This window comes from Branchiostoma lanceolatum, chromosome 2, assembly GCF_035083965.1.
Source record: "Branchiostoma lanceolatum isolate klBraLanc5 chromosome 2, klBraLanc5.hap2, whole genome shotgun sequence".
Taxonomy (NCBI): Eukaryota; Metazoa; Chordata; class Leptocardii; order Amphioxiformes; family Branchiostomatidae; genus Branchiostoma; species Branchiostoma lanceolatum.
Window position 1 is genome coordinate 16,714,474 of NC_089723.1, and position 24,577 is coordinate 16,739,050.

Below are 24,577 nucleotides of genomic sequence, written 5' to 3' on the forward strand. Positions count from 1 at the left end.
AAGCGTCATAATTGTCCACGGTAAAATGATAATCTATCGGGGGAAAATTAATAACGTGTGCAACGATATCTTCACACGTCACTAATATAGTCGCCCTGGGAACGAGTGATATTCGACGCTATCTGATTGGATGACGCACGGCTCAACAAAAATGGCGGCAGTTCCATCAGACGACTTTTACGCCTGACGTGCAAATATTTGTCAGTATTGCAACAAAGTCAAGACAGGAAATCTGGTAAGTAGTGTTAGGACTTTTACAACCTCCAGCCTCACTTAAAATGCATATTTATAAGCGTGTCAGTTTGCTGATTGTGAAAAGGTCGCTAGCGTTGAATCGTTCGTTCTTGAGTTTGACGAAAATGATCATCTTTGGATAATTTGACCTTATATTTGTCGTCCCTTCGCAAGTTATTTGTGACAAGTCATTAAACCTATTTCCGTACAAAGTATGTAGCGCGACGGATCCTTTGCAATTTTCAGATATCATAAAAGCAATCCGATTCTTTACCTTTGACTATTCCTCGAAGGAAGTATTAGTAGATCTCACTTGTAACATGTTAGGAAACAGTCCTCCCTTATTACGTGACCTTGGGTTTCCCAGTCCCGCTAGAGTCACCAGCGGTCACCCGAAATTCTTCTTCTTTTTGATAAACAATCAAAGGAAATACATCGGGAACTGTAAGAAGGAGGCAGATGTAAGGAGACAAGTTTAGATGTGATTTTGGCTACAGAAACAATCATACATTTTCTCGTGTGCAGCAACTGAATTGTTCTTATAGCTAAGTTGTATGATGAGGACAAGCATATTTGCTTTCACATAGGAAGCTGAAACACTGGGGTTTACGCATAAGAGAAAATGTAAGTGGGCATATAAAAAACATCCTCTATCAAAGTCTACAACCACAAAGTATTAGACTGCCCTCACAAGCCTGGAATCATGATCCAGTAAAGGGATGAGCGGCCTAAATTGGAATATGACCTTCCTACCTGGCCGAAAGGATCTACTCTACTCTACTCTATACTTTCTTTAAGCAGATAGAACAGAATGTGCTTCTGAATAGGGCAGAGATATGCAGATTCAGTTTCTGCCACAATGCTTGTAGTCTACTTATTAGTTATCTTTAGAAAACCCGTATCTGAACTTCTTACAGGAAAAGGTATAGGCACCAGCTTCAATGACTTAAGAAATTCTCCAGGTTTCAACCTCAGCCATGATTTCCCTTGGATGGCTCTCTGAAGATGGCCAGGGTGGACAGCTGCACGCTGCAACCAGGAAAGGGAAGGTCCATAATGTCAAGAAACTTCTAAAGGAAGGTAAGACATCTCTATATTGTAAGCATTTTCTGGAAAAAAATTGTGTTTCTTTGCACTCAAAATGGCTGTACTAGCATGTTCCAAGTTTCTCCAGTATATCATTCATTTACATCATAGTCTTTGACTTGACTTTATTTGGGATCCACAAGTAGCTTACAATATGAATGTAGCTATTCTTCCTGTGGTGCTTAAAAAATACATAATTATACACATCAATACAACATTACGCAATACTGCCCCACAATACATTAACACGGGATACCTGGAAAAAAGTTTGAAGATAACAGAAGAATAGTTGCACCTTACGATGGATGTTTTGAGTACTGACATATTGGAGTTGATATGTCAATGCTTCTTGGAACTAGATCTATCAATACATGTGCCATTTGTTTCTACAGGGACGAGGGTGGATTATCCCAATTCTAGAGACCAGACAGCTCTCTTCTGTGCCTGTTACCTGGGTAAAGAGAAGACTGTGAAGCTTCTCCTTAAGTATGGAGCAAATGCAAATGAGTAAGTTATTGTCCTTATAGATATGAAAGATAATGTTACCTACATTTTGCCATACACAAAAGATGGGATACCGGTTTGTATACCAGATAGTAGTTCTATATCTGAGTACAAAATGTTTTGTAGGACTATCTGTATCTATATAGCCGGTATAATCACAATTCGGGGCAACACACACATGTTGTGAAGTGAATAAGAAAAAAATGAATGTTTTGCCTAATGCCGTTTTTCCACAGACGTTCAGACAATGGCAGCACCCCTGTCCATGCCGCTGCCTGGAGCTGCAAGACTGGCATCCTGTTGAGACTGGTCAGGGCAGGGGGAAACATCAGGCTGCATGATAATGAGGGAAGGACACCAAAGGTAGGGTGCACTTATCATAATATATTCAGTCATGTAAAGCATTGCATCTTTGCAGAGAACTTGCATTGAGTATATCACATATGCCTTTAGTAGTAGGTACTATAGATTCAATCATGTAGAGAATTATATATGAAACAAAGAAGCGAGTAGAAACAGTCTCCTGGCCCCTGGGATTCGAACCCGCGCCGAAACCAGGCAGCCAGATCACAGGCGTCACGCCTTAACCACTAGGCTAAAAGGTGTAGACCAGTTAGGCTGGTCAGTTGGAAGCGCTTGAACCCCACTGTTACACTACTCCCCCTTTTCTTTGTGAGATTCGTCCTCGAATCTCCGAGTTCAATATCCCTGTGCGACACACTTTTTGCCAGGCTCACAGGGTCGGTGTGGGAACCAGTGAAACAAATTAAAGAAGCGAGTAGAAACAGTCTCCTGGCCCCCAGGATTCGAACCCGCGCCAAAACCGGGCAGCCAGATTACTGGCTTCACACCTTAACCTCAAGGCTAAAAGGTGAACACCACTGTTCCATATATCTGTACAGATAGGTCTTGTGATTTTTTGGATTAAAGGTGTTTTTGTACTCCTTCAGGATTGGGCACTGGAGAGAGACAAGAAGAAGAATAAGAAGATGCTGATCCTACTGGACCAGATGTACATGCACGCAGTGGCCCTCAGCAATGGGGAAATCACCACGATAATGGTAATGCAGCCAGTATTAAAAGCCAGTAGTTTGCCCATTTATAAATGATAATGATTTTTTATTGGTCAGAAATTACCCGCAATGGCAGCCTATTAGCGCTGAATTGATACAGGATATTACAGGTTTCACACAATACACAACATATATATAATATCTTATCCACACTTGCATTTTGTGGAACTGTCGCAAGGGTCTGGGCGCCTGCCATTCGGTGCCACCAGGTGACCTCAATACGAGCTTCCCCAACCGAAGTCAGGTACCCATTTACACCTGGGTTGAGTGAGGAAAGTCGTGTAAAGTGCCTTTCCCAAGGGCACAAGATCGGTGACATGACAGGATTCAAACTCGGGACCTCTTGGTTCTGAGTCGAACGCTCTGCCGTTGCGCCACACGACCCCACATGCGAATGTATATATGAATGTATAGAATTGATTATAATGTCAAAAACAGCTTTAGGCCTGCCTTGTATGTAGAGCAAGCTACTCCTATGTATCAAAATTGAATTACAGAATTACAAAATTGAAATACAGAATTGTCAGATGATAGTTTTCTATTTGGTCCACAGGAGACTAAGTCATCAGCCAGCTCCTTGTTAGCCCTGCATCCCAATATGCCAAGGGGAAAGAAAAGTGTGGAACTTCTTGGATATGGAAGGGTATTTATAGAACTACATACACTTGTCATCTAGGTTTATTTCACAGTGTTAAGTACCATCTGTAATTTGTGTTATGTCTGCCAAGATATTCAGTGTAACATCCACATTTCTACACAACCCTTCTAGACTGTATGTCCTTATTCCTTCTAAACCTGCATTGAGCACATTGTTTTTAGTTTGAAAAAACTAGCACATCTCTGTTCTTAATACATTCATGTGACTGACCTCTAACATATTTATTAGATGTACACTGGGAGTGGGAACAACCAACCATCAGGCTACATCTCCACGATCCCCATCATTCCTGAGACTCAGCTGTCAAAGGTTGAGGGGGGCTCGTCTGCGTTCAAGTATGTGACTGGAGGATTCTTCACTGTGCAAAAGTAAGAGCTGTTTAGAAATTATCTTAAAGGCACCCAGAGCATTTTATGAGGCTTGAAAACTGGAAATATTCTAGTTGCTGTTATCTTTATGAAATTGACATTTAATGCCACTGTTTACCATATTTGCGTGTGGATTTCTTATCAAAAATGCTCAAAAGTGGCACAAAAATAAGCTACATGGTGATCTTTTAGTTTCATGCGCCTAGTGTAAATAGACCGATACCATAGCCCCCCCCACCTCCATCAAAACAGAAATGCAAAATTAAAACATAAAAATGCAAATATTGACGGACATGCAGTCACTCTCTCATTGGTCAAACCGCTAATTGTGATGGACAGTCAGGATCAGTCTATTAGGGCTTGGATTTTCTATCAGTTCTCACCACACAATGACATCGTATCTTTGCTCCTTTAATGTCGATATGTGTACATTACTATGTGTAGAAATGACTAGAAATTGGAGTTTTTTTAAATTCAAATTTCAATCCTCATAAAATGCTCTGGATGCCTTTAACAGTAAATTATGGTTGATATCATATTTTTGTTTACTTGAAAATTGGCTTTATTTTGACCCTTACCTATTTTGTCACAAGAACGTCATCATACAGAAACATACATTTAACAGAAGCTTCGTATTCAGATTATGTGATGGAAGCATAGAATGGTAGATGGAAATACTTAACATACTCTAATGTGGTATTTCTTAGATCAGGTAATGATTGGAAAGCTCTATTTTTCAGAATGAACTGGAACCACAGTAGGGTCACAGTAAAACAGTTGGAACGGACAGAAGACAGGGCTAGACTGGATCTTTTGATGGATGAAGTACAGACTTTAGGGTAGGTAGAGATGACTCTTATTCATCCTATACAAATGTACATGTTTTCTCTTTGGCCACACCAATTTAATTTCTTGGTTAACAGATTTTTTGGGTAAAATTTTAGCACGAGGGCATCATTAAAACAGAAGGCTGGGGTGAAAATGTGCACCTGACCCAGTGTTAACCAAGAAATTAAATTGGTGTGGCCTTATTCTTACTCATTAATTCCATCACCTTATTTATCACATAGTGTTGAGTTTTGATTAAAATTACCCGGTTTGAAACCAAAGCTTTGGTACTGTGAAGAAAATGTGGTGTCCCTGTCCTTGGTGCTGAACTCGATATCAGACTGTCTTGACCACCACTTCTGTAAGGTTGTTATATTTTGAGAATTTATAGAATATATCAAAGAGAGTGTGCTGATAATCAATATTATCTGTCACTTGCTGCTCCCTTAGGTTGTGATCTCTATATCTTAAAAAGCTATTGGTAGTATAATAGAGTCAGTCTATTCGGTTTGTTTCATTTTCAGCCATTTGCGTCATCCAAACCTGCTGCTCCTGATGGCGGTGACCCACAGTGCTCTGCTGGACAACATGATGCTGGTGTTTGAACAAGTGGAGTCAAAGACTCTCTTCTACCTGTTGCATCAGGAGGTTAGTGTTCTATATTGTATATATCTTTTGCTGACTCAGTGTTGTGACTCATGACTAGGTTCCTGTGTTGCCCAAAAGTACTTATTGCTAGCTTTGCAGTGGTTTTACCATCCGGGGTTTTTGTGGTGAACTCTTTACCGCAAACTTAAAACCACCGCAAAAAGCCGTTCCATTGTGTGACTGTAGCGCTACTATTTTTTCAAACCCGAACTCAAAACCACCGTGAACACTCCATTTTGTCCCTACCGAGAAATTAACTCCTCGCAAACATTTCTGCATTTACAGTATATATGGTAGTCAAATAACATGTAGCTTAAACCTGTTATAGACAGTTTTGGAATAGTTAGAGCTATCTCAGTATTGAAATTGTCAGTTACCCTGCAGCCTACAGTGATAAATGTGGATTCTGAATGTTATGCAGTTTGGTGAAGCAAATTGCACTTTTAATCAGCCGTTCCAGAAAAAAATGATCTCCATGATAAACAAAGTTATCTGTATGAAAGCTTCCCATCCTTTGATAAAGATGTGCCATCTATCATCACTAAGTTGTTTTAAGATCAGTCCTTTTGTTTCTCTCATCCAGAGACTGCTGTTCAAAGAAGAGAGGGTGGTCAGCTTTCTCCTGCAGATCTGCGAAGCCCTCATCTACATCCACACCAGGGGCATCCTGCACTGCTGCATCACCTCGCATGCTGCATACATTACCCATGGAGACATCTGCAAGCTGGGCAACTTTGAGTATGCTGTTAAAAAGTGAGTATGTTATCAATAAATAACCTTCTACATTTCAAGTTCTGTGAAACACTGTCACAGACAGAGGGCAAAGTGTATTTAATTAGGTGTGGCATTGGAGGAAATACAACTGTACCTATTTTTCTTATTATCAATATGAAGTATGGTAATAGGATGTTTTGTCCATACGTATAAGCTATCCTTACTGATCTAACCATCTTTCTCTTTTCAAGATGTGAGAACCAAGCTCTGCAAAAGAAGTCCCTGGTGCTGCAAAACTCCAGGCCACTGGCAGCTTATAACTGGTTAGCCCCTGAGATCCATGCAGGGAGGCCCCCAACCACCAAGAGTGACATCTACAGCTTCTGTGCTCTCATCTTCGAGATCTATACAGGTTGGTATTGATGTTTGCTAACCATTACATGTACCATAGCTGAAATAACACAAAATTTAATAGAGAGTTAACATGTCTCGCAATGTAACTGTCATTTTGGATGAGCTAGATTGAGGTAGGTAGGTCAAAGAAAATGCACCTCCAAGTTATGATTCAGCCAATAAAAATGTGTGTAAAAAGCATATCAGTGTGAAGACATTCTAAAACATTAGACTTAAAAGAGTTAAACACACTAACAGATTCTTTGAAAACATCAGGTATCCATTTTAGATGCATAAATTTTCTAACATACCCTCAAGTTCTCTGTCAGTACTAGACTGAAGGATTCTGCCTCTACTGTCTACAGGACAAGTACCCTTTGAGTCTTTGGAGGCTCATGACTTCCGCAGACATGTTGCTACTGGCAAGAGGCTCCTTCAGATGGAGGAAGGCAGTGTTCCGCTGGGGCTGGACCATCTGGTGACCTGTGGCCTGTCTTACAGGGGTGTGGACAGGCTCACTCCACTCACATCATACAGGGAACAACTCTGCAGGGAACTAGAGGTAACTCCTGCCCAGGTTTTTCATGATGTTGAAAGACCAGATATTGAACATGGAAAGCTCAGATTTTAGGTCCATCTTTATACACAATCCTGTTTCTTTTCTGTTGCACTGTCAGTGTTCCTACAGATAATATACATGTAAATATGGTGTCAGTAATTGTTCTTAATACATTGCATTTAGGTGTCTGAACTGTTAGCCAATTTGTGAGAAACTAGAGGTACATTGTTTACATTCACCATATTTCCAACACTACAGGTCCTGCAGCCTCCAAATAAGTCCCCTGGGCAGGTGTCCAGATGTACCTACACTGTTGGTGCATCACCTAGTTGCCTTGGTCAAACAACCATGGACACAACCCAAGACTCCATGACTGATCAGGACCTGGTTGCTTCCCTGCCTGACTGTTTAGATGAGAATAGCAGCATCCAATGCAACAGGACTAGTTCAATGAAGAAAAGTCCAAACAGGTAACGGTGTAAACACATCTCTTAATTCAATTATTTGTTGCTTTGTCTGTTGACTGGTTGTTGTGTTTTGGTTGTTAAGAAACAACCAAAACACAACAACCTGTCAACAGACATGGCAACAAATAATTGAATTAAGATATGCATTTACACCCAAGATATAATTTGACATAGGTTTCCTACTACCATGAAAAAATGATATCACTTATACTGTTAGCTCTTTGATTTGTTCAGTTGAAATAACCAAAATGTCCAGTGACAAATGCATAATGGAAGCTTGTGTTACCTGTAGCACTTTTAATGATGATTTAGAAAGTACAATTATGATAGCTTTATGTCATTGTTATATTCTGTACAGGAGATTGCTACCAAAGCAGGGGAGTCTGTCTGCCTTTGACACAAGTGACAAGGAGAACCTCCCGCCCTTCCCTCCAAAGTTCCAGACTGTGCTCGACAACGCTCTACACGCTGTCAGCAACATCAGGGAGGACAATTTCACCTTCCAGGAGAGCCCCATTCACTGGCTGAGTACTAATAACAGACAAGGTAAGGCAAACAGGGCTTTACAAAATAAGGATTAAATTCATCAGTATAGATGAGGTACACATGCTAGTTAACTAAGATGCTAATTTTTTTTTATTTCTGTAAATTCTATATTTCACTCCAAAGATTTTTGGGGAGGTTGGCTATGGCATGTTCTATGTTACATACTATGTCATATAGTTTGATTGCCTTCTGTCAAAATAGATGGCATGATTTTTAAGTTCATGTACTCTTTTAGTAATTGGTGGTTTTCTTCAAAAGTGGCATACTCATTGTTTACAATGGATAGGAAAAGTTGTCCCTTCTTTTGACTATCTTCTAATTTCAAAGTGTGTGTTCAAAACAGCTTTCCATGAGAAGAGTGCTGCCAGTGAGGCAGACGAAGGTGTGGTCATCATCAGAAGGGACCACCACCTCAAGATATACAACAACCCCGAGGACATTGAGATATACGACACCTACATGCCTGGACAACAGCACACCCACTCCACACCGATCGTGACAAGCAGGCTGCTTCAGAGACAACAACCTGTCCTGAAAGAGAGTCCTCTGCAGCCCCATTATGAGCCAAGCACTAGCTCCAGCTTGATGAGTAAGCGATGGAGCTTCCTAGCCAGGAAGTCCAAGTCTGTTGGGCAGCTCATTCAATCATTTGAAGCCAAAGCAAGGGGACAGGGTACAAAATCAAACAGAGCATCACAATCTGAATTGGCTGCACAAGATGCAGATCCTTCCTTGGACAGTGCAGAGAGGGAAGAAATGTCATCTAGTGAAAAGGAGAAGAAGCAAATGGAAGCAAAATCAAATCTGAACGGATCTGATGAAAAGGCCAGATCTAAAGAGTCTCCAATTGTCACAAGTACATCTAAACTGCCTGACAAGGATGACAGCACCACCACCATCTCAGAGGCAAACACTACTGATTTGCACTGGCAATCAGCTATTGACGGGTCAGCAGCTACAGTGACAGACTACCAAGAGTTGAGTAAGGCGGATGATTCTGCCGTATCTCTCAGTTTGGATGGAAAAGAATCGTTCTACATGGAAGCTCAGGAGCAAGATAGTGTCATCATGTCAACAATGGAGGCAGGGTCTTCTACAGCTCCTATTGAGGTTCATCACTGGCCACAGCAAGTAGAAAAGCAGCAAAGCCCCTGTGTCAGCAATAACAAAGCACAAGATATTGCTAGCATAGGAGAAGGTGATAATGTAGAAATCAAAGACAGTGAGATACCAGCAAATCTGCTGGACCGGCAACATTTTCTGGACTACCGATTCAAGTCCCTGCAGGAATGCCAGGCCATGGACAAGATGAGCTTCACAACTGACTCAAGCTTCATCAGCAGTGGTACAGAGGAAAGCAGTGACAGTGAGGTGGACAGTGACAGTGGCAGCTCAACAAGCAAGGAGTCTCTCCAGCTGGATCCGGCATCTCATGCTCTCAGCAAAAATGGTGGAGCCTCACATGTAGTTCACAACAAACTCTTGCAGTCTCTCCAAGAAAGGTCAGCTTTTGAGGATGACTTGACCCAAATTTCTGCCTTGGAAATGTCTGTGACAAGTTTGGACCAACAAGACAATGGGGCGAAAGGAGATTCACCATCAACTCACAGTAACCCAATGGCAAGAGAGGATGAAGACCTGACAACAGAAGATCAACCAGTGCCAGTGGAGGGTTCTCATCTGGCAAAAGTACAGGCAAGCCTTACAAGTAGGTCCAGGAATGACAGCATCCTCTCCGAAACCAGCCTGGAGGTTTCTGCCATTACATCTTCAGCCGTGCTCAATTATAGTACATCGATCAGCAACACGAGAAGGCCTGACAGTGAAAGTAAGGATGGCAGCATCACATCTACTTCAAGTCTGGAAGTCTCATCCTTGACCAAAGCCTTGGAAGAGATTGTTCCCATAAAGTCTCAGCTAACCAACATCAGAATGCTGGAGTCACCAACAGTGAAAGCTGTGGAGATGTCAGAAAGCTCATCAGATGGCAGTGAGGGAAGTGAAGATGGTCCAGAAGACAACTGGATGCTTGGAGATGGGCAGAGCAAGGAGAAGATTGTCAAAGATACCCAGCCTACTGCAACTCTAGAGAAAGATAGAAAGATGGAATTCACCAGGGAGGTAGAGACCTTTGGAAGAGGTGACTGTATGGAGAATAGAAATGGAGTAGATGGTGAGCATGGTCCACAAATGTGTGATAAAAAGAAAACAAGAGTTGAGACCTATGTTTGAACTATTGTCACATTGCACATACTGTTTTTTTAACTATACGTAGAACATGTTTTTGACTTGTGATGTTGTAGAGAAAAATATTTTGTCAGATATGACAATTCTAGTAGAATTAGTAACTGTTATCCATGATGACTTCAGTAGATCTGTTTTGTTGTAACAGTTGATATCTTCAAGAAAGTTTTTATGTATAGGGTCTTGACTGAAGTTTCAGATGTGTCTTTGTCATAGTTATTTTCTAACCCTGTCTGGTTGTTTGATGAAATTGAACTGTTTTATTAGTAAGTTGATCTTTCAAATTCTAGATAAGTTGTTTCCAGTGGAAGTTATCATTGTAACTTCTATTTGATTCACCTCAGTTGCCAAACGCTGCTATGAAATTTTCCTGAGAAGTTAAAGAAAGGTTAATGTAGTTTTAATGATTAATGGTAGATGTTTTCATGTCTATTGTTATGCATGATGGGTCCTCAAGTTTCATGTGTATATTCTGAATGGCATATAGTTGAATACTTTTGAACTACTGTTTGAAAGATTAGTGCAACTGTCAGAAATATTGAATAACAGAAGATAAAACAGAACGTCATGGTGAAAACAATATGTGAAGCATTTCTATATGTGGAACAATGGAAGCTGTCACACCTGAAAGACAATGCAGATAACATCAGATTGTCATAAATTTAATTCGAAAATTGAAGAAAAAAACACTTGGTTCCTTGACAAACTAATGAAGAAGCCTGGGTAGCTTCACTGGCAAGACAGGACTAAAAACATTGAGAAATTCACCTTTCCTGACCATATCAGTTCCACTATTAGAGAATTGTTGAGCATCTGCATTGAAAGTGGCATTATGTTGACTTTCATTGAAAAATATTTTATAGATTGCCATTGTGTACTTAGCTCAAGTTGTGCCTCTTTTGCTTGCACTGACTAACTTTTTGTACTCCTCTGAGTAGTAATAGTCAGAATCGACCTTCTGTTCGTTGTTTGACAAAGTCACATAAACGTTTCCATCCCTGACTTCAGCAGTGTGCATTCGTTGTTTCACCCCTTTTGATGTCCATCTTGTCCTGGGTGGCCTCTGCTTTATTGTGGCCGGGTCAATGGCGCGGTAGAGACTCTCACCAGTGTCTAGGGTGATCTTGATCTTGTGCCAGGGGCAGACAATACAGGCATGACCTGCTATGTCCTACAATGGAAAGTAGAAATCAGTAAAAAAAAAGAGTATGACCATTTTTAATGATCTCCCTGCTGCCTAACTCTGTAACCGATAGGGAATTGGGTACAAAACGGCTACTTCAGAGTGCTAAAGTTTAGCTAGAAATCTTTAGTGATTATAAAAACACATACTAGATTATATAATGAAGTTCTTAAATACACTTCTGTATGGGTTACAAGTAAATTGAAACGCAGATCTGGAATGAAACAAACAGAGTGGCTCAGCGCTAGGCACTAGGGCTGCTGTTACACTTTCAAGCCTTTTATTCAGCTTCCATCAATATTGGAACAGATGTTTCTGGTCCATTGCGCCTTGATTGCACATATTCAATAGCTACAATGTGCTACAGTGCATGCTGAATTGGCTGCATTATGCAAAAAGAGGTCATTATTAACCCATTATTACTACCTATCATTTAGTGACTACCCACAATAAAGTGCTTAGTGTAAAACGTTTGCAGTGGTTTTATGTTTGCGTTGACCGTTTCACCGGAAACTTAAAACCACCGCAAACATTTTTGTCCAATACTGTAGCAGTATGTGACAATAGCACTGCCGCGAAATTAAAACCACCGCACTCTATTTTCCCCTTAGCGCAAAATAAAAACCATGCGACAGTATTTGACTGAATGTCCTCCCAGCATCAACACATCTAAGTTATGGTGTAGAAGGCTGTGAGCCTGATCAAAACAAGTCCAAAGTTTCAGTCTAAGGTTTTGAAGGGCCCTCACTTCCATCTTACAGAGCAAATCTTAAACTGAAAGGTTACTTTGACAGATTACCTCTATGTCACCATCTTCTAAAGGTCCTCCTGCATCTATGAAGAGAAAGGAAATAAAAGACTCCATTATTAATGCATCACCTTCCAATGCTCCGCTGTTCGGTGCTAAGCAACACTGTGATATGTTCCATATGGGACAACCATTCTAATACAATTTGAAATTTGATACACCCGAACCCTTTGCACATGGTGTGCTTGACAGGCAATGATGATAGACTAAGCAGGGGTTTTTCTAGAAAAATTGAATAAGAGGGAGTACACACAGGTGAGGGACCGAATTATATGCGTTTATGGAAGAATCCATTACTGAGGAAAGACTGTATGCTGGATATTAAGCTAAAATCTGAATTCGACAAGGGGGTGCTGGGCTGAAACAAGAGGGTGCAGCGCCCCTCTTTCCTGATTTAGATAAACCCCTGCTAAGTATAATACTCATGGTATAAAGGGCTTTTTGGACATATGTAGGTCATAGAGGAATCGATTACCTCCAGTTCCCATCCCCATTTTACCTTTATCAGAGTAATTAGGAGGACGTTGCACGTTACTTAGCAACCATAGGATGCACACACAGGTGTTTCCTATCTTTACACAATGGACACTGGTAACTGCACATATTGACTTGTGTTATTTTGAGCATTACTGGCGAATATCTACATTGTAAGCTCGGTTCATCAAGTATCTAGTGCAACACCAGTTCTACATAGAGTTCAAACTCACGATGACATATCCTGTCCATGGTGTAGCAGCCGCCCTGGTGGTGGAAGACCACCACGTCCCTGCCGTGCACCTGTCCGCTCCACCTGCCCTCCCTCAGCAGCTGCGCCTCCGTACACACCAGCACAGGTTCCTGCTTACTGGGATCGGGGGACGGTGTAGCGGCCACAGCCCCGTCCATTGCAAGCCTGGTTGTGTCCTCAAAGTGGCTGCTTGAAAACACCAAAGGTCACTTTACCCACAGATAAGACTTCAGCACAGCGTCAGAGAGCCTCGCACTCACGCCTACAAAACAAACTCTCAGGGCCAGTGGATGTTGAGTCACTGATCTAAATGGCTTTTGTGCTTGTACCTGTCCTTTGAGAATGATGTTGAACGTTTCAGTCGTGCTGAACCTCAGTACACACACGTTCAGTCAAACTGGGGAACCCGGAAGTGGGTTATGGACTATGCCATTAATCAGAGGGGGAGGGGGCATTTGTTTTAAGAATATCGTCATGGTGGATGAAAGCAATCGTGATATCATAGCCGCCATGTAGACTTTGTATGAAAATGGTCGGTGATATTCTAGTTGAGAGTTTTAATATCGCAGGACAATTTTCGCCAAGACGCCAAAATTAAGGCGTCGACTTCGAGGCAGTTTTGATATTTGCCGCTAGATGTCCCTTTTGTATAGTCCTCTTTCCCCTCTTGACTTGTGCAGAGAGGATTTATTGTAAGGTTTATAAAAGGCATAGAATATGCAACCACTGCCAACTCACAGCACTAAATACCTCATCCCTAGATAAAAACAAAAATGTTCTCTCAAAACAAGTGAGACGAAAACATAGTTTCAGTGAAAGTAAGACTTAATTGATGAACGTGATGTTTTGACATTGATTTCTAATCCTACCCTTTAATAGTCCTGGTAGACCACGCCTCCTGAAGGGAGGCAAGGTGGTTGATTTGCTATTCCATCTAGTTTCCTACCCGACGAATACGTCTTAAAATTATGAAGTTGATCATATCATAACATCTGAAATTTAACGTAGCTACTTGTTTAATGATTAGAAACATTGTTAGCCATATCTTCTGACCGTTTGGCAAATGGTATAGATTTGAACGACTATCAGGGAGGGGGGAGGCAGAAAGAAGGGAACAGCCAACTTTCCCGCCATCCCAGAAGTTTGAAGTGAGTTTGAAGCGGGACCTTGTACAAGATGGACGGTAAGACATCTGTGCGGAGGTAAGGCAACTTTTCTTCTCATACATACCCTCCAAAGTTTTGTGATTGAAGTTGACAGGATCAGTGTTGATGAACGACATTTTAAGGCGATGGAAGAACTTCATGTTGAAAGTTTTTGAGCGTGGGATAGCGGAGCTGAGAGGTTCAACTGCGGTCAGGGAACGGGTCTTGGCCCGGAACAGAAATCTGGTAATGAACTTTGCTAGAAAATGAAATTAATGTGCTACGCTTGGAAACTTTATCGGATAAACTGAGTTATGCTTACAGATATGCAGAATCTAGTTCTAACACAAAGTTACTACTAAAATTCACATGTACTGTGTACATTTGTATATATATTACCGGACTCATGGTCTATGGTGTTTCCCTGTTTCTCTCTTTATTTTGTTCAATGGTCTGTACAAATATGATGTGCCATTATGATAGAACAATGAACTTAAGACTTACAGACTATCCCAAGATTCTTTGATTATTGCAAGAGGTTGACAATCTTGTGAATATTGTGATTTTTATTAGAAAGATTATTATGTCGAGATTTTGTCCAAAATGGCGGGTTGTTGTAGAAGTGTGCACCTGCTCTGGCCTGGGAAAGTTTATCACGTGATCCACATTAAAAAAAGCAACTTTACTGTAGAAATGTTCATAAAATTGTTCACAATCATTGGCAAGACTAAAACTAAAAAAAGAGTAAACTCAAAGTAAAATCCACCATCCAGACAACTAGATTAATAAAGCTGGCAATTTTACTTTTCTATAAGTTCTGGAAAACTTCAAAGAGTTCGGCACATGTAAAATGAGTTGTCAATCAATCTGGGGGCAGACATGGCAGGCGCCAGTGAGGGTGGGAGAGGGCCCCTGTGAGAAATGTGTCAGAACAAGCAGGGGTGGAAGGTGATATTCCCAGTGGTGGGGCAGAGCTCCAACAGCAATTAATACGCCTGTTCCACTAGCTAAACTGAGGGAAGATTTGGTTCCTGGCACATCAAAACAAGGAGACTGATAATCCATAATTCTTGAGGATTTTTACTGCCATGAAAACGGTATTGTTTTTGGTCTGTTTGTTTGTCATGATGTGCCTTAAGGTTTGGTCTGTCCTGCTGGCCAGGGGCCAAATTTACCCAAGGTGTCTGGGTTAATTATGGTTGTTATCGGATAGTGGCAAGGTTGAGCTGGTCATGGATGGCAATGTTTGCCTGCAGAATTAGAAGGAAACGAATATTGTAGTTTACCGGGGGCATCATAATCTGACCTATTCCCCCCTTGAGGGCCAGCGCTCAGGGCACTACTGAAAAGGTTTCCTTACTGACATGTATGACACAAATTGTGTGAATGGGGATCAATTAATGTGAATAAGGAAAATAGTCAGTGGTAACCTGTCACCAGAAAAAATCACAGCAACCAGGTCAAGGACATGCCAAAAAGGAAATGTTAGGATCATAAATGTTGTGGGAGAAAGTTTAATGAAAGTAGGTGGAAGAACAGAAAGTCTGGCTGTGTTCCTATGTGTTATAAAAATTTGTAACAGTACTATTCCATTTTAGAAATGGGGTAAAATAGAACTGTCTCACTTTATTTTGGTTGAATATGTTTTCTATGTCAATAAGCATGATATTCATCACTATTCCCCATACTTGTTATAACTCTGCTTTAACAGGAAGCAAACTTTTGCCTGAAGATTATATATTGAGGTAAAATATATAAATTAACATGATAACTCATCCAAGCTGTATTCTGGTTGACATTGTATGAAATATGCTATCCAGGTTTTTCTACTGATGCCTGTCATAGCTAGTCAGTAGAAGACAAGAGACAAGACAACAATGGAGAAGAAGAAAAAGGTATGTGTGAATTACAGACATCTGTGCTTTCAATTTTTTTGCATTGTAGTATCAGGCATTCCAAAACAAGACCACAATAAGCTGTTTATCCTTGATTGCCTGCAAATGAATATATCTTTACCTTCACCTAGAAGGTTATGTTTTCGTCAGCGTTCGTGTGTGTGTGTGTTTGTGTGTGTGTGTGTGTGTGTGTGTGTGTGTGTGTGTGTGTGTGTGTGTGTGTGTGTGTGTGTGTGTGTATCTCACAATAACTTGAGAATGCCTTGATTGATTGTCATAATATTTGGTCTGTGGGTAGGTCTTCTTGAGACCTCGAAGTGATTAGATATTGGGCCCCCTAGTGGCTTGCTATGGTATTGCCGCTGAACTTCCAGGTTTGATATCTTGTGTACTGGACATGCTATGGCCATGATTTTTGAGTGGTTGATAGCTCTTGGAAGGGAGAGTAAGTTGTTTACGTTTGGGCCCCCTAGTTTGCTTATCAAATGAATGGTGAAGCCTCAACTGCTTTGAGTTTTTGTCCTTTGGAACATATCTGGAGTTCTTCACATGAGTAGATTGAATTTCACAAAGGTTTTACTTTCAAGGTCATTGACTCCAAAGTGCCATCTCATTATGATTTTTTTCATATTTTCCAATTTTGCAGGAAAAGTCACGGGCACGTAAGAAGAAAAATAAGATTGCTCCATCAGAAATGAAAGCTGAGGTACAGCAACAGTTAGGCAGCAGCCAGAGGAACCATGGAGAATCATCAGCACAGGTACAGGTAGTAAACTCTTCCCCAGAAAGTGGAGCTGTGCACAGTACCATCCAAGGCTCCTACAATAAAGAACCTGGCAAAGGCATACCACAGGAATCTGAGGAACGTGGTATAATAGACAACAGAATCTCAGAGTCTTCAAGCAGCAGTGGATCAGCAGGGCATACAGATGGGCTAACAGTGGAGAGCTTAGCACCAGGAACCAAATCCTCTGTTCCCAGTGATGTTCAACTCCCTGGGGGATCAGGTACAAGCAAACATGTCTCTGTGGTCAAGAAGAAGAAGAAGAAAAAGCGAGGCAGAAGTAGGTCAAGGAAGAGGTCACTGGAGTCTGGTGTTGGTTCCAGTCATCCTTTTGGAAGTAAGAATTTCAGCAAGACAAAGGGATCATCTAGGCGCAGGTCAATGCAAATGGAATTTGCCAAGCTGACGGCAAGGGCAATGTTGATGGCCTTGTCCCATTCCCCTTTAACAAGTGGTGGAGGAAGGAGGGTAGACATGCCAGTCCACAGTCAGACTCCTACAGACAGAACGGAAAAGACACAGCCATTAGATAGTGGTTTCAGCACCAAGGAGAGAACAACTTCACCACAAAAAGTGACAGACAGCTCTGGGTTTAAGTATCATGTGAAGAAGATGAATATTGATAAGGGAGAGAGAAAAGGGGCTGTGTCATCAGGAAACAAGGGGCTAGATCATCAATCAGAAACACTGTGTCATCCTGGAGCGTTCAGCACCAAGGACAGGAATGGCAGTCTGGTCAACCAAGGAACCAAGCATGTTAACACTGTCATGAAAGGAGAGATCCACATGGAAAGGAAAACTAGTGAGCCGGATGTCATCCAAGCCTCTTGTGCCCGTACAGCCCTTCCTTCTGATACGAGTTCTTCTAGCTCTGAGTCCAGTAGTGGAGAGGAATCTTCTTCAGAGGATGAACTGTCCCTCAGGAAGTCTTTAGCACAGACAAAGTTGTCAGATGTTGGTAAACAAAACAAAGTTTTCAAGATACCTTCTTCTGTAGCAGCATCACACACAAATGGAGAAAACCCATCAGCTAAGGGTAAACATCCTGCTAATGGAAAACAAGGGAAGGTGAAGAAGTCGAAAAAATCTGGTACTGACAAATGTGGTAAGAAGAAAGAGTACAAGATTAAAACAAGTTATGTGACACCAACAGATGTTGCCACTGATTCAAAGGCCACCAAAAAGATCAGGAAAAAGCAAGATGCTGATGTCAGCAAATCGGTGTGTCGCTCTGAGAAACTTAAGGAGGCATTTAAGAAGGAGGGTATGAGCAGATCCCCTCAAACCTTTGGCAGTGCATACACGTCAAGTCTTGCCAACTTGATCGCATTATCAAGGTTAGTGCAAGAAGACAAAACAGTAGCATCAACTGAACACAAGAAGAAGAGGAAGAAGAAAATGGGGAGTAAGAGAGCAAAGATAGAGACTACTGTACTTGGTCCTGGTGAAAATAGCTATCATGAGGCCCAAAGCAAAATGGGAAATGCCCCTGGAGACGTTAAGGCTGGTGTGCCCAAAGCGCATAAGGAAGGAAAGAAGAACAAAGGGACAGGCAAAGAACATACAACAACCTCACATACAGGAGATAAAGAGCCATCCAGCTGCTTGGAGACATTGGCCAATCAGAATTCACATTCTATGGGGAGTGACTTAGCAAACAAACCCACTGTTCAAAGTACAGCACCCGACAGTGTGATGTCTTCTGTGAGGGAAGGGAAAGGTATGGCACCATCGCAAAGTGGAGCGTCTGGGAGCAGAAACAAGGAGAAATCCGGTGTATCAAAGAAGAAAATCACAAAGAAAAGAAGGAAAGAAGGAACCAGCATCAGTAAGAACTTAAAGAAGAAGGTTGGAGACATTGGCAAACGGACTTTTACAAGCACATCCCAAACAGTAATACAATCTCCTGAGAGCCTCAAGTGTGCTAATGTGCAGAATCCCAGTGTATCTCAGAAAGATGGGCATGACACTTATACCACCACAAAAAGTAAGACAGTTTTCAATGTCACACAGACAGTCAAAGATGATTCCAGTGCCCAAGTGAAAGTTGATGTGGCTTTCACAGATACAACCTCTAGAGAGACATTGGGGGCTACTTCAGATATGCCAAAGTCAAATATTCCAGACACAGAGAAACCTGCTCTAAGTACTGTAGGCACAAAGAAATCCACCCATACAGGTATACTGAAACCTACAGCTGGCACAAACAGGCTTAAGACAAATGCTACAAGCATTCCTCACAGCACTGCCAGTACAAGCAAGCTTTCTTCAAATGCCACAGCTGTTCCAAACAGTACAGACATACTTGTGTTCAATCCCAGTATTGCAGTTACAAGCAATGTCACTTCAAATGTTACAGCCAAAGAAGAATCACATGATGTTGATACCAACAGGTCTAAGTTAGACCATTCTACCTCAGAGTCTGATGCTATGTATAGCACTGCAGATGAAGATAGCTGTATTGTTAGTACCACAGATGACACTCAACTCATGGACATCACTGGTACAGGTAGACAGAGTACAAGTAGTAAGGATAAACTCAAGTCTGCTCTTGTTGCTGGTATGCAAGGCACTATCACAGGTGCAAATGACAGCATTACTGCTGATACCACAGGGAAAGATGGCGACAAATTTGATGAGACAGAAAGTGACATTTCTGCAACAACAGACAAAGATGACTCTTGCATTATCATAATAGATACACCAGAGAAACAACAAGAGTCATCATCTCATGAGCCAACCACAGCATCCACAAGTACCATGAGTGATGGAATTTCAGAACCAGAGACAGTAACCAAGACAAACACAAACCTGCACTGCCAAAGTTCCCAAGTGACGAAAGAGGTTTCAGTGCAACTAACCAGACTGGAAGATGAAATTATGATGTACCTTCTGAACAAACCAAAGTCAACCAACACAAAAGAGGAGAAGAACACGGCTATGACAAAAGCTTCCAAGGAAGTTCAAGATGGAGAGAGAATGGTTGAAGATGACAAAGCTGGGTCTGATAGGACATTATCACAGGACAATGAGACTCTTGTTGAGCAGTATGATAGGAAAGATGACAAGACGGAAAGAAACACTGTCTCCCAGCTACCACAACAAGAAAGCTGTCCTCAGTCAGTGCTGGCTATTGCAGCAGATGCTGATGAAAGCAGAGGTGATGAGGCAGACAGACATACAGTAACCAGAACACCAAACATTGAGAAGTCACCAGACAGCAGCCAAGAAACCTTACTAGTTGTCACCACTAGCAAAAACAGTACCATTGAAGATTGTTGCCCACATTTGCCACAAAACTCCTGTCCACAGTGCCTCTCTGGATCTAAAGAGGAACATATTGAACAAGAGTTTGACAAGTCAAACAAAAGCTGCCCAGAAGCTGACAACGCCATCACTACACAAGACAAGAATGTATCTTCTGGAAAGGCCACCGACATCACCTCTGACGATTTGGACTTGCCACCCTCTGGAAAGATTGGGGACATCTCTTATACCGTAGATGAGATAGACTTGAACGAAGAGCCAAGCAATACTGATAAGAGCAAAGAGGGCGAAAATAGCCGTCATGGTATCAACAGTACTCCATGTAAGACTACAACTTATGAAGTGCAAGACAGCGTCAGACAGGAATTGCAAGTAGAAGCAGATACATCAACCAGCAATACCATAGATTCAGAAATAAATCTTGAAGTGTTGACTACAGGAAATCAGCACAACAACCCTTGTCAGGAGAAAAGAGAACAGAGAGCACACTTGGAGGAAACAATACAAAGGGTGTGGGAGAAATGTGGCTTCAAAAGTCTGCCATCAACTGTGACGGACACAAACACCATGGAAACATCAGAGGAAGAACCCAGGGTGAGTCTTCACAATAGTAATGAGGCTGATGATCATGATGTCATTTTGGCACCAGGGACCAATATTAATGCCAGTTCCAAGCCACCATCTGAGTCGGGACTTGTGCAGAATGACATAGGCCGCCCTAACAGTAAGTTTACTGAGAAATCTCTTGAGATGTCAGAAACAGAAAGCATAGGACCATGTTCAAGCACCACAGCTGCTACAAGTACCTACATGGATACTGATGATTTACAGCTCAGTGGAAAGGTGTCGTCAATACAAACAGCAGTTGAGGCAGAGGAGAACACAAGTTGTATGGATAGTTTAGAGGACTCATTGCTGTCAATGCAGAGTCAAGAAAGTGTGGAGATGTTTGCCAATATGTTTGTCAATGCCATATATGGAGAAGGTGAACCAGGTCACAAGTCAACCTTACCCTGGGAAGTGTACACAAGTTCATCAGACTCAGAAGTCAGTACAGGGTCAGACACTTCATCTGAAGAATCAGTAGACTCAGAGGAAAATGATGAACAGAATGACTGCAGTGTTTCAGACAATCCTGAAGAAGAGTCAAACAAGGAAAATGATCCTGTAAGTCCAGCAAACGTCCAAACATTATCTGACTTTGAAGACAATCATAACGACACTGTCATCACTAAAGACTCTGCCTCTGGTTGGGATGGCTCTGTTCCAAGCAAAGATGGTGCTACGGAGAATGAAAATTCAAACCAACCTAGGGGTCAGTCCAGTAATGCAGTGGCTAATAGCAGTAAAGGCTCTAACTCCCACAATGATGTTAGCCCACTTACAAGTCAACAAACAGAGACAGTTTTTGTTACAGAAGATGACCTGGACCTTGGTGCAGTGTCTGAGTTGGAAGATGCGACGAGTGATGATGAAAGTAGTACTTACAGTTTCATACCTGGTGACCACAGCCAGGGGCCTGAAGTACCAGAAGATGACGTAGAGGACTTCCTTGAGTCTGTTGACATCTCTCCTATCATTAAATCAGCAAATACTGTAGGGGGAACAGTTTGCCAGAAAAAGACGTGCAGACGAAGCTTGTTTGAGTACCAAGGAGGCAATGGAGTATCTGTAGTACCCAAGGAAGAAATGCAGGGAGATCTTCATCTGGTTCTAAACACCAGTAAGTCCAGTGAAGAAGACTGGTCAACACCATTGAAGCCACTTGTTGCTGACTACTCAAGTCCAGGAGACACACGGCAGGAGGAGGAAACATTGGAGGTGTTCAAGCCTTTCAGTCAAGATGTTGAGGGAGACCAGCTACTTTCAGACTACATGTCGGGAATAGAACCCATATTGAAAGATCACTTTGAACCAACAAAAGGGCCTGCTTTTGAAGAAGAAATAGCACCCAAACAAAACAACCAGGTAACAGATGAACTGCCTACAGATGTTGGAATTCAACCAATAGAAAGAGAGCCAACTCAAATGCAAAGTCCTTTTGTGAAGCAAACAGAGGAGCAAAGGCAGCGCAGACAAGTTTTGATTAGAAAAACTCCCTCTGGCAATATCTTACGGTCATCATGCTGCATTTCCAGCACAACTTCTGATCAGGGTTCTGAAAAAGCAGCAAGTAAAGGAGGGACCCCAAGTGGAGGGAAGGATGAGAATTTAGAGATGGAGACTAAAAGAGATGCAGTCAGTAGCGTAACCAAGTATGATGAAGTTAGACAAGGGGCTCTGTTGGCTGAACCTAGTCACTATGAAGCTATTGGACAGCCAGTAACTTCAGCACAAGCTGGAGTGCAGCATACATCAATCACAGGATTGAAACACGGACAAAGAAAGAGAAGGGCTCATGTGGACCACGACTACTCAAGCCCTCAACAACTACTCCCTCCAAAGAAGAGACAGGCTAAAGAGGAAGCTATCCAAAAACTTACCACAAAGGGAAGGAAAGAGCAAAAAAGTTCTTCGAGCTTTTCAACTACTATGGAGATGGGTGAAAGAAATGATCATAGTTATTCTAAAACATCCAAGCAGAAGAAGAGAGTAGAGGAGGATGAAGGAAGGTCAGTTGGCCAGAAAAACCGACAAACAGCAAAAGATGGCAGAAGAGGTTTGCAAGGACAAAGCCTCCTGATGAGTCAGATCCAACAGCTGTCTGGTTCTCGACTAGTTCTGCCTGTTTCATCAGCTTCATCTCATGTAAGATCAGTGGAAGGTAAAACTAAGAAAAAATACCTAGTGGCCATTGAAGAGGCACCAAACACTTTACCTTCTGGGGTCAATATGGGCAGTTCTAAGGATAGGATTATTGAGAATGGTAACAGTGATGCTGCTCATACAAGAAATGCGCAGAGAGCAAAGCAAAGGACCAAGAAAAATACAAGATTGGCTGCACCATCGTCAACGTCAAGGAGCACCTCAGAGGCACCAAGTATAGACGAAACAGAAACACAAGACATTGACACAATGGACAATGTGATTCCTCCATCACAGACAGATGATACGATGAAGAAAAAGTATGTATTATCTCCAAGAGGTGCACAAGGAAAAGAAAAGACTGTCGCCTCCACATCTAGTACAGTGCAGGAAGATCAACAAGAGGCAAAGTCACAGAGTACAGGAAATAACATTGAAATTCAGAGACAGATGGAACAAACAGAAGTTGTCCAGAAGCAGCGGAAAACTGGTAATGAACGCCATGAAGGAGCAGCTGAAAAAAGGACCCCCCAGGAGATTGTGAGGAGAGATGAAGCTGGCAACAAGAAGAAGGCAAGGACTAGTACTCCTGAGAAGACCGAGGTAAAGATAGCCAATGTTTTCTCTTTGTATACACCTCATTTACTCGTATACACAGCATATATTCTCTTCTTATGCCTTGTTATTTGTATCAAACTTTTACTTAAACTGAAAGTATGACTTTAGTGGCTGGAGAGATATAAAGAAAATTTGACTGCTTAGAAACCATGCACATGTACATCATAGATATCATCTCTGTCCATGGCAAATAGAATGTATAGCCACTGTCCTTGTCAAATGGAATGCTTGTAGTTTCCTGGTACATTTGTAGTGATATTGCTTGGCAATTATCAGTTGTATGGTACTGATTATGCATTTGATGGAAAGGTGAAATTGCATCTGTCCTTGGTGCTGATATGGTAGTCCTGAGAAGACAGGTAAAGATAGTCAATGTTTTCTTTTCATATACACCAACAATGACTTAACTTCGAAAGTAGATTCCCTCACGGTAGCTTGGTACGTCTTTCTTATGCTATGTAAAGTACATGTTAGCATTAAGGAAAATCTGAATGTTTCACTATTTGACGCTAACATTTTGCTGACTTGTGAACTGTTTCATGCACAGCTTGAACCATTCCACATGGAGAACACCAGAGGCATGTTTGGGTGGGAGGACAGCCTGAGACAGAGACTGTCACCTGTAAAGCGGTTCCAGCCTGAAGCTCCAGCCACTGTTGACGACAAAGGGAAGAAGAGGAAGAGAGAGGAACAGGTGAAAAACTCAGACTAATTGTGTACTTGTGTACTTGTGTACTTTATGATGTGGCATTCTCTACCTGTACAATACTGTCAAGTAAACTATGTTGAGATCTCAATGTTTATAAACACTTAAACATTTGGGTTGGAAATTAAAGTTCTCAGGCTGAAGTATAATAAAGGAAAGGAAAAGGAAAGTAATCTCGATCCAGTTTTAGCTCACTGAAGAGCTAATCTTCTACTGGTCGTGACAGAGAAGAAGACAGACAGACAGACGCTATGTACAGTATTTACAGGTTCATTGTACCGGGGAACTTCCCGTAGCTCTTTTCGAATAGCACAATGAACAGTGGACCACGGCTTAACGTCCCGTCCTAAGGACTGCGATCTTTTCCGGTAGCGTGC

The 24,577-nt window shown here is 41.7% G+C and overlaps 3 protein-coding genes across 4 annotated transcripts; 2 read left to right on the plus strand and 1 right to left on the minus strand.

The window, feature by feature from the left end:
• On the plus strand, positions 1-10,543 carry LOC136427635 (uncharacterized). 2 transcript variants are annotated; one of them, XM_066416660.1, is made up of 15 exons: positions 1-235; positions 1,197-1,314; positions 1,713-1,827; positions 2,061-2,187; positions 2,775-2,885; positions 3,451-3,540; positions 3,784-3,923; positions 4,664-4,762; positions 5,276-5,399; positions 5,983-6,152; positions 6,365-6,525; positions 6,872-7,068; positions 7,324-7,535; positions 7,891-8,078; positions 8,422-10,543. In XM_066416660.1, the coding sequence occupies exons 2-15, from the start codon at positions 1,212-1,214 to the stop codon at positions 10,308-10,310; spliced, it is 3,726 nt and encodes a 1,241-aa protein (XP_066272757.1). In that variant the 5' UTR covers positions 1-235; positions 1,197-1,211; the 3' UTR covers positions 10,311-10,543. The 2 variants fall into 2 exon arrangements, with proteins under 2 accessions (XP_066272757.1, XP_066272756.1); XM_066416659.1 differs by having other exon boundaries at positions 3-235; positions 1,152-1,314.
• A 425-nt stretch (positions 10,544-10,968) lies between these two features.
• LOC136427636 (Rieske domain-containing protein-like) lies at positions 10,969-13,473 on the minus strand. Its single transcript, XM_066416661.1, has 3 exons — positions 13,021-13,473; positions 12,305-12,339; positions 10,969-11,493 (listed from the first exon to the last, which is right to left on the minus strand). The coding sequence occupies exons 1-3, from the start codon at positions 13,196-13,198 to the stop codon at positions 11,206-11,208; spliced, it is 501 nt and encodes a 166-aa protein (XP_066272758.1). The 5' UTR covers positions 13,199-13,473; the 3' UTR covers positions 10,969-11,205.
• A 2,589-nt stretch (positions 13,474-16,062) lies between these two features.
• On the plus strand, positions 16,063-23,142 carry LOC136426878 (serine-rich adhesin for platelets-like). The gene is made up of 3 exons (XM_066415599.1): positions 16,063-16,080; positions 16,727-22,099; positions 23,023-23,142. Exons 1-3 carry the CDS (start codon positions 16,063-16,065, stop codon positions 23,140-23,142), a joined length of 5,511 nt encoding a protein of 1,836 aa, XP_066271696.1.
• Positions 23,143-24,577: the final 1,435 nt, after the last annotated feature.

Bases quoted from the DNA above. Each gene is read 5' to 3' on its own strand.
- LOC136427635 (XM_066416660.1), top strand. From the start codon at position 1,212: ATGATTTCCCTTGGATGGCTCTCTGAAGATGGCCAGGGTGGACAGCTG. The intron at 2,886-3,450 runs GTAATGCAGCCA...TTTGGTCCACAG, and splicing joins GGGAAATCACCACGATAATG to GAGACTAAGTCATCAGCCAG. The intron at 6,153-6,364 runs GTGAGTATGTTA...TCTCTTTTCAAG, and splicing joins TTTGAGTATGCTGTTAAAAA to ATGTGAGAACCAAGCTCTGC.
- LOC136427636 (XM_066416661.1), bottom strand. From the start codon at position 13,198: ATGGACGGGGCTGTGGCCGCTACACCGTCCCCCGATCCCAGTAAGCAG. The intron at 12,340-13,020 runs GTGAGTTTGAAC...TTCTCTTCATAG, and splicing joins CATGGACAGGATATGTCATC to ATGCAGGAGGACCTTTAGAA. The intron at 11,494-12,304 runs GTAATCTGTCAA...TTTCCATTGTAG, and splicing joins TAGAAGATGGTGACATAGAG to GACATAGCAGGTCATGCCTG.
- LOC136426878 (XM_066415599.1), top strand. The intron at 22,100-23,022 runs GTAACAGATGAA...TGCTCATACAAG, and splicing joins CACCCAAACAAAACAACCAG to AAATGCGCAGAGAGCAAAGC.